Raw genomic sequence first — 9286 nt, 5'->3', positions numbered from 1 at the left:
GTAAAGTAACAAATTATTTTGAAATGAAAAAATTACACTTTACAGTTTTGAAGTCACTTGCCCAAAACTTGGTCAGAGAATGAATCATTTGGTTTTGTTTGGAAAAACCCCGTGACAGTAACAAGACAAAGAGACAAAGTGGTAAAGCTTCTATAATCACACAAACTTGACTCTGAGCTTTAAGTCGTGTTCTAATGTTTATTACCTCCTCAAAACCGACCTGGGCTTCAGAACAGACCAGAAAACAGCGTCACCGTCTCTTTAAACTGTGTTGTGAGCTGAGTTTTGGAGCTGCTGGACTTTGCTCTGGTGAAATGAGCTGCTGCAGCAAAAGGAGGATTTTCTCTCCAGGAAATAAACAAGATTAAACTCAAAACAACTTCAGCTCCCTGGAGTGTTTGACCTGGTCTGTGTAACGGTCCATCTGGAGACGACAGGAGCAATGAGACACTTTTACATAACCTGATGTGATGACTCAGAAAAAGAAAAGAACTGGTCCATCAGAATTCATGTTTAAGGACATATGCAAATCTTAAAGCGACAGACAGAAAAATGTAGATTGTCTGCAGGTCCAGATTGTGTGATTGAGGTCATGACCCATGGTCCCACCTGTCGCTCCTCCCTCCTCCTCAGGTCATTCTCCAAAACCTTTGTGAACTCTGCCTGACCTGAGTAACATCTGTCTAGACCAGAGGTGTCAAACTCATTTTGGTCCGGGGGTCGTATCCAACAGACTTTGGGCATATAAACCCCAAAATAACAATAAGGTCAAATATTTGTACAGAGAGACACAAATCTATTACAGAAATCTTTTTTAATTGATGAACTCTTTCTTTTACAAAATATAATATTATGAACAACCTGAAACTTTAGGAAAAATACAATTTTAACACATGAACTTGTCTGCAAATAGGAATAAGTCCAATTTTTGTTGTAAAATCCTGCACTCGGCTCCACTTTTCTCATGTTGGACATTTTTCTGATGAGGGTGTCACGGTCAACAGTCAAAACGATCGTCCTTTAAGAGCGTTTGGAAAGAGACAAGTCTTCATTTGTGCTGCTCTGGTGGGAGGGGCCACGTACAGAGACGCTGGAGACGCTGCTGTGATAAACACCACAGAAAATTAACAAGATTTTAATAGAAAATATAATTAAAATATTTTAGTAGAAAATCAGCCAAGGGCCACATTAAAGGTCTTGGAGGGCCGGATCTGGCCCCCGGGCCGTATGTTAGACACCGCTGGTCTAGACTCTAAATCAGGAGTGAGCAATTATTTTATTCATGGGGCCACAGGAGAAAGAGAAAATATTGTGTAGACCAAAATACTGAACCCAATACTGCATATTAATTGTATTTCTTTATAAAAAGCTGTAAATCTTATTGTTTTGACGAGCTGCTCAGACTGGGAAGAGTTTGTTTCACAAAGCAGTGAAAAAATTAGACAAACAACAAAAAATGTCATTAAAAAAACACCCAAAATAAAATCAATGCAGCTTTAGTCCATTCATGAGGTAAAATTATTTAAAAAAAGAGTTTATTTTGTAATTCCAAATGATCTGAAACGTCCCGGTCAGAGTCAAACAAAAGGCCAAATGTGTCTGATTTAACATTTATTCATTGTTCATTCATTGTTTCTGTTGCTCAAAAATACCATCATTCCTTTTGTGAATAGGGACGCCTCTCCACAGATCTGACGGTCTCCCTCCTGATACATCGGCAGTGTTGGGGAGTAACAGATTACATGTACCAGAGTGAAGTAATCAGAGTACAAATGATGAGTAACTGTATTCAGTTACAGTTACTGTTTCAGTGAGTGGTGATTAGATTACAGTTACTTTGTTGAAATAAATGGATTAAACAGAGGGATTTTCCTGTTTTCACATTTTGGGCTGTATTCCCTTTTTTTTTTTTTTTTTTTTTTTATTTGTTTGGTAATTCCACTCATTGCCGGACATTAAACCAGGTAAACCAGGACTAAACCAGGACTAAAACCAGGACTAAACCAGGACTAAAACCAGAACTAAAACCAGGACTAAACCAGGACTAAACCAGGACTAAAACCAGGACTAAAACCAGAACTAAAACCAGGACTAAACCAGGAATAAAACCAGGAGGACTAAAACCAGGACTAAAACCAGGACTAAACCAGGACTAAACCAGGACTAAAACAAGACTAAACCAGGACTAAACTCGGACTGAGCCAGGACTAAACCAGGTCCAGAACCAGACCAGGACTTAATGTGGGACCAGGACTGAGCCTGAGAGCAGGACAGGAGTGACAACGGTTTGGTTTTCCATTTTTCCATTTAAACACAAAATCGTTTTTTTCATTTTGGTTTTGGATACAAATAATAAAGAAAATTGTTGTTCGTTTTCTTACTTTTGGTTCTGGTTCCTCGATTTTGTCCGACTTCCTCCCGTGACCAGAGCCCGGAAGAAGTAGAAGTAGTAGTAGAAGAAGAAGTAGAAGTAGTAGTAGAAGAAGAAGTAGAAGTAGTAGTAGAAGAAGAAGTAGAAGTAGTAGAGTAGTAGAAGTAGAAGTAGTAGTAGTAGAGAAGAAGTAGAAGTAGTTAGTAGTAGAAGTAGTAGAAGTAGTAGTAGTAGAAGAAGTAGAAGTAGTAGTAGTAGAAGAAGTAGTAGTAGAAGTAGTAGTAGTAGTAGTAGTAGTAGTAGTAGTAGTAGTAGTAGTAGTAAGTAGTAGTAGTAGTAGTAAGTAGTAGTAGTAGTAGTAGTAGTAGTAGTAGTAGTAGTAGTAGTAGTAGTAGTAGTAGTAGTAGTAGTAGTAGTAGTAGTAGTAGTAGTAGTAGTAGTAGTAGTAGTAGTAGTAGAAGAAGAAGAAGTAGTAGTAGTAGTAGTAGTAGTAGTAGTAGTAGTAGTAGTAGTAGTAGTAGTAGTAGTAGTAGTAGTAGTAGTAGTAGTAGTAGTAGTAGAAGTAGTAGTAGTAGTAGTAGTAGTAGTAGTAGTAGTAGTAGTAGTAGTAGTAGTAGTAGTAGTAGTAGTAGTAGTAGTAGTAGTAGTAGTCTGTTTCCAAACGTCTTCCTGTTTGTGTAAAGTCAACCAGGAGCGGGTCTGAGCTTGGACTAAACCCGGACTACATCAGGACTAAAAGGAGAAGCGTGATGGATGGCGGCTCGTGTCTGTGCGCGCTCGCCCCGGGGCAGGTCACATTCTTCCACAGATCTGACCCGTATTGATCGTATTGATGGTGAGGAAGCCGCGCCGCCCTATCTCCAAAGGACACATTCCACCGGGGAAATATTCTTCTTCTTCTTCCACGACGCTGCGCAATATTGGACGTCCCAGAGGTCAGAGGTCACAGGCCCAGCTCCTGCACGTTAAAGCAGCAGTGTGGAACATTTAGATTTGAAATTATACCCAAACATGTCCCCAAAAACGTGTCATCATTTTAAAAACAATTATCTTGAAAACGACCAAGTCCAGCGCAGTGAGGATGAGGATGTCGGTCGAACAGATTCTTTCTCTTTACGTTTTTGGTCCAGATTTGTTTTCCAGTTGGTGAAGTTTTTTGATTTTTGTCTTGGGTGAGTTTGTGTGAGCAGATTCCACGAGTGAACATCTCAACCTGAAAAAAACAAAAAACAAAAATAAAACATGAAATATAAAATCTGGATCTGTTTCTATGAGGGATGGAACAATAATCCAAATATCGTGATATCGTCTCGTCAAAGTTCTCACAATAATATAAAAACATCACAATAAATCCAAGTATCCATCAGTCATCAGTCTAAACAGGGACTCCCAGACTTCCTTCACCCCAGACACTTCCTCCAGCTCCTCCAGAGGGACCCTGAGGTGTTCCCAGGCCAGTCCAGAGACACAGTCCCTCCAGTGTGTCCTGGGTCTTCGTCCTCCTGGTGGGACATGAACACCTCCTGAGGGAGACGTCCAGGAGGCGTCAGAACAGACGTCCTCCCCTCAGCTGATCCTCTCCACGTGGAGGAGCAGCGGCTCTACTCCGAGCTCCTCACTCTGTCTCTAAGGGAGACACCCAGACACCTGCAGAGGAGAGGAGAAGAGGAGGAGACCAGAGAAGAGAGGAAGAGTGAGGAGAGCGGTGGGTCGTGAGTGGAGCAGAATGGACCAAAGTCGACTTAAGGCACAAAAATGTCTCCTGAAGACCTGAAGACCTGAAGACCTGAAGACCTGAAGACAGTGTGGAGATCTGGAGACAACACGAGAGCAAACAACTGTGCTCCTGGAGTCAGTGTAATCTGACTCTCTCTTTTGGATCACTGGTTTGATGCTGAAGTTTTTCTCTAAACCTTCAGTTTGTGTCTTTCCAACATAAACTCAAGCTTCTGTCATCTGTTCTAAACCTCTCAGGCTCAAATTAAGTTTTAGTAACAGGAAAAAAAATCTTATATTTGGGGAAAATGATCATATGGGGCGGTAATATACAATCCTGACTTTTGTTTGAGAGACCTTCACATGCAGTGTGTCTGGGATGTTTCAGATTTGGTCCGATGTGGTAAATTAACACTGAAGACTGAAAATGATATGAACATAACTTTATGTGTAAACCACTTTTCATAACAATGAAAACATAAAGCTCAGTGTAACAGTTTTACAGTGACACAACAACATCACTTTTTCATGTGGTTCTCCAAGAAACAATTTTTATCCTTTGTAAACAACAAAAGTACTTCACACTTCTGGCAGGTCGTTTGTGTGGAGCTGTTCTCACAGTCTGCATCATCCACGTTTATCAGCATGGATGGAAAAAAGGCTCCTTGATTTAAAAAAAGTTCATAAAATATGGATTTGGAGGTAATTGTCATTTCGCTGTTACAAATCTGCAGCGTCTGTCTGGAGAAGGTTAAACAGCTTCATGTGACACATTTTACATTTGCACAAAAACTTCATGAAAACTCTCAGCTTCACCGGAAGTTCACGCGCGCTCAGGTGAGAAAAATTAACTAATGACGCAGATGAGGCGCAGGTGCGCAGACACACGCGCACAGACAGACGCACGGCCGCGCGTGAGATGAGATGCTCTGATGAAAGCGCCGTAGTGGCATTAAATGTGTTAAATGTATTTTTATTTTTAATTCACGCCTTAATATTGAATGTGCAGGTTTATGTGCGCGCGCTTTTACGCACGGCACGCGCACCAGGCGTGACCCCCCCGGAGCAGAAGAGGCGTGACCATGCGTCACAGCGCCACAGTACTGCTGCGCGAGGGACCCCCACAAAAGCCCCGCGGACACAAGTGAACCCGGGACAGACCAGACCCCGGGACAGACCAGACCCCGGGACAGACCAGACCCCGGGACAGACCAGACCCCGGGACAGACCAGACCCCGGGACAGACCAGACCCCGGGACAGACCAGACCCCGGGACAGACCAGACCCCGGGACAGGAGAGCGGCCGGGTGACACGGGGCTGAGGTCGGGCCGGACGAGGCTGAACCCGGGTCAGATCTTCAGGGAGGCGGTTCGGGGTCCGGTGCTGCGGTCTGTGCGGTGAGTCTCAGCTCTTGTTTTTTTTTTTTTTTTTTTTGTACTGTACATTTTACTGTACGTGACCCGCACACAAACCCTCCTCGTTTAGACTCGAGTGGAGTTTTCAGATCTGTTCTTCTCTTGCTGCAGAACTGAACCGGGGTCACGGATCACTTTATTTTTTTTTCCAGTTTAATTCTTCATAATCTGGATTATGTCCATGATGTAATCAACACGTGGATGAAGTTGTCAGAATCAGAAAACAGTCAGAGGTGTTAAACATTAGGCTGAAGGACAGTGGGTTCTGTCACATGATCACATCTGACAGTCCCACACACACACTAAGTCTAATCAGCTTTAAGTTTTGTTTATTATGAGTCTGTCTGCATCTCCAAATCTCAAAACACTCTGTTCCACCTCGTGATGTCATGAAGCTCCTTTTCCCTTTAGTTCAGAGATCGGCCACGATGTCAGAGTCTAAATACAGAGTTAAAGTAAAAACAGAGTTGTGTTTGAGTTGTTTGAGGCAGATCTTTGTTAGTGAGACGTGTTTACCCTGTGGACGTGTTTGTGCTTTTGTGCTCAGACCTTCAGGACCTGTCACCTGTCACTTAAACTACCAGAAGCTCTATCACGTGATTAATCATTTTATTTAGATGGAGATTTTGTGTTTTTTAGTATTTGTAAAAAGAGGAGATTAAACTCATGAGTCGCTCTTTATTCAGACTTTATATAAACAGTTTTTTCTTGTTTCTTTTTGTATAAATAGTAGTTTTTGTATGAATTCCTCCTGCAGGTGAAGTCTTGAGTACAGTTTGGGTCAGATACACAGATGAGCAGTGGTTTTCAGAGCTGTTTTACAGGAGCTCCTCAGAGTGAAACATGAACTGCTCCACCCAACGACAGAGCTCAGACATCAGCCTCAAGCTCTTACGCTTTGAATAATGCTGTTATTTATAAATGGAATCATATGAATCCTCATAAACATGTTCCTCTGCTGATCCACTGAATGACATTTGAACAGTATAAAAGAGAGTTGTGTGTGTTCTGTCCAGGTGTGTGCTGCAGGTGGGACCAGGATGGAGCACCTGCTGGAGAACCTGGCCCGAACTGTGAGTCTCTGCTCCTCCTCTGTCCACGTGTTCACTGTAGTGTCAGTAACCCCTGTAGTGTGTGTATGTGTGTGTGTGTGTGTGTACGTGTGTGTGTCTGTGTGTGTGTACGTGTGTGTACGTGTGTGTGTACCCTGTAATAAAGTCATGTTCTTCATCTTCAGGAGTTCGTCAGCATCAGTGTGCGAGACCCTCGTGTGTACAAACAGGACGTGTGGCACACGTACCTCGACTACCAGATCTGCCTAGAGGTGAACTACTGGAGTGTGTGTGTGTGTGTCTGTGTGTCTGTGTGTCTGTTGTGTGTCTGTGTGTGTGTGTGTGTGTCTGTGTGTGTTTGTGTGTGTGTGTGTGTGTGTGTGTTGTGTGTGTGTGTGTGTGTGTCTGTGTGTGTGTGTCTGTGTGTGTGTGTGTGTCTGTGTGTGTGTCTGTGTGTCTGTGTGTGTGTCTGTGTGTGTTGTGTGTGTCTGTGTGTTTTAGCACAGTTTTCAGCTGTGAGGGTGTGTGTGTGTGTTAGTGTGTGTGTGTTTTCAGCTGTGAGGGTGTGTGTGTGTGTGTGTGTGTGTGTGTGTGTTTTCAGCTGTGAGTGTGTGTGTGTGTGTGTGTGTGTGTGTGTGTGTGTGGTGTGTTGTCGCTCTCTTGTCTAACAAATGTTTGAGCACTTATATTTGTACATGTACATGCTCCTGTGGCCTGATACTTCCTAAAGTGTTTTTGTTTACTCTGCTCTACAAAAACCTGTAGTACTGGTATTGTACACCAGGTCATTAAAGTATTGTGTTCTAATGTGTGTGTGTGTGTGTGTGTGTGTGTGTGTGTGTGTGTACAGACAAACTCGATGTGCTTCAGGAGGAAGTGGTCGAGCGTGAGGAGACGCTACAGTGAGTTTGTTTGGCTCCGTCAGAGTTTGCAGCAGAACGGCCTCGTCATGTACGTGTCATTTACCATAAGTATATACATGTACTGCGTGTAGTACTCTGAGTGTATACTGAGAGTACACTGAGTGCCCTGTGCCCTCAGAGAGCTGCCCAAGCTGCCCCCCTGGATGCCCTTCTTCCACCTGCGCAGCCCCGAGCAGGTGGCCCTCAGGATGAAGGGCCTGCAGACGTTTCTAGAGACGTGAGTTTCACTTTGAACTGAGATGATATTATTTTACTCTATCATTACCGTCCGCGTCTCCGGGCCCGTCGGCGTCTCCGGGCGTCGGCGTCGGCCCGTCGGCGTCTCCGGGCCCGTCGGCGTCTCCGGGCCCGTCGGCGTCTCCGGGCCCGTCGGCGTCTCTGAGCCTGTCTGTGTTGTCAGGGTGGTCCAGTGCCCGTTGCTCCTGTCGGACAGTCGCCTGCACCTGTTCCTTCAGTCTGAGCTGAGCGTGAGGAGGATGGAGCGCTGTGCCCGGGGTCAGACCCGGTACACGGTGGCAGAGGCCATCCACAGGTCGGGCAGCGCCTGTGTGCCGCCGCTGGAGGAGAGGAGCTGCGACTCCGACTACGAGAGGTAAACGGGCGCAGTACGGCTGGTGTGGGAGTGTGGGAGTGTGGGAGTGTGGGAGTGTGGGAGTGTGGGAGTGTGTGTGTGTGAGTGTGGAGTGTGTGTGGGAGTGTGGGAGTCTAGGTTAACTTTTCTCCAGAAGCTGCAGGTTCTTCTCCCAGACTCTTTAAACCCACACAAGTTCTAGAGGAATCTCCTGCTCTGACTGAAGCATCAGCACAAATACAACTTTCTGAAAAATTGTGTTTATTTTTTTGATTTGATTCTTCACCATCACAGCGCAGACACACGACGCCTGTGATAAACTCTTGTGTGTTTAGTGTCACGTTAAATGTCGTTCTAACACATGTCCCTGTGTCTCTGTCGCAGCTGCTCTTCGTCCTCCGTCCTCGGCCTCAGCGTGGACGCGTCTCAGAGCGGACACTTCCTGGAGACGTCCTGTGGCCACGCCCACCGCCTCAGTGAGGGGCGGGGCCTCGGACTGCAGCTGTCCTAAAACTTTTACTTTGAGCAAATGTTGAAACTTTTAAAGTGTTTATTGTTCATAAGCGACATCTCACTTTGTACAAAAATATATTTAATGTTTTAAAAGATGTACATTTATGATAAAGATTTTCTTATGGGGCAATTTTTATCTTCTGATGTCCTGAAATGTGCAAATATTTTACAGGAAAATACTTGGTTTGAATCAATTTTTACAATGTCAAATAAATTGTCTTCTTTTTTTGAAGAAAATGCACTTGCCCCATATTTACATATTTAACACAATCAGGTCTGGGTCGGGTCTGGGTCGGGTCTGGGTCAGGTCTGGGTCGGGTCTGGGTCGGGTCTGGGTCTGGGTCAGGGTCTGGGTCGGGTCTGGGTCAGGTCTGGGTCGGGTCTGGGTCAGGTCTGGGTCTCCCACATTTGTCTTGCTGATGTGATATTCTACTTTTACCATCCATGGCCCACGATTTCATTTAAAATTTTAGAAAAATTCACTTTTAGCTTTTGTAAAAATGTTTATCTGACATGAAAATAGTTTTTATTTTATTTTTTTAGTCATTATTTCCATTTTTCTCTTGTGAGTCTGTTCAAAAAGACACTTGTGATGCAGAGTCAGTCTGAGAATGACACAGACCAGTGAAGTGCAGGAGGAAATACTTGTTAAATATTCCACATCAGACAAGTGGTGATGATCGTCCCTTTGGTCCAGGCCGTGTCCTTCAGAGCACAGAGCCCA

The 9286-nt window shown here is 44.2% G+C and overlaps 1 protein-coding gene across 1 annotated transcript; it reads left to right on the top strand.

The window, feature by feature from the left end:
- Positions 1–4509: 4509 nt before the first annotated feature.
- Positions 4510–8799, top strand: snx10a (sorting nexin 10a). The gene is made up of 7 exons (XM_055157460.1): positions 4510–5485; positions 6520–6576; positions 6741–6827; positions 7406–7506; positions 7597–7695; positions 7879–8070; positions 8434–8799. Exons 2-7 carry the CDS (start codon positions 6544–6546, stop codon positions 8558–8560), a joined length of 639 nt encoding a protein of 212 aa, XP_055013435.1. The 5' UTR covers positions 4510–5485; positions 6520–6543; the 3' UTR covers positions 8561–8799.
- Positions 8800–9286: the final 487 nt, after the last annotated feature.

This window comes from Boleophthalmus pectinirostris, unplaced genomic scaffold (assembly GCF_026225935.1).
Source record: "Boleophthalmus pectinirostris isolate CB_2022bp ecotype Guang Dong unplaced genomic scaffold, ASM2622593v1 HiC_scaffold_21, whole genome shotgun sequence".
Lineage (NCBI taxonomy): Eukaryota > Metazoa > Chordata > Actinopteri > Gobiiformes > Gobiidae > Boleophthalmus > Boleophthalmus pectinirostris.
The sequence above is the reverse complement of the archived record's forward strand: the minus strand, read 5'-3'. Positions and strand labels throughout refer to the sequence as shown.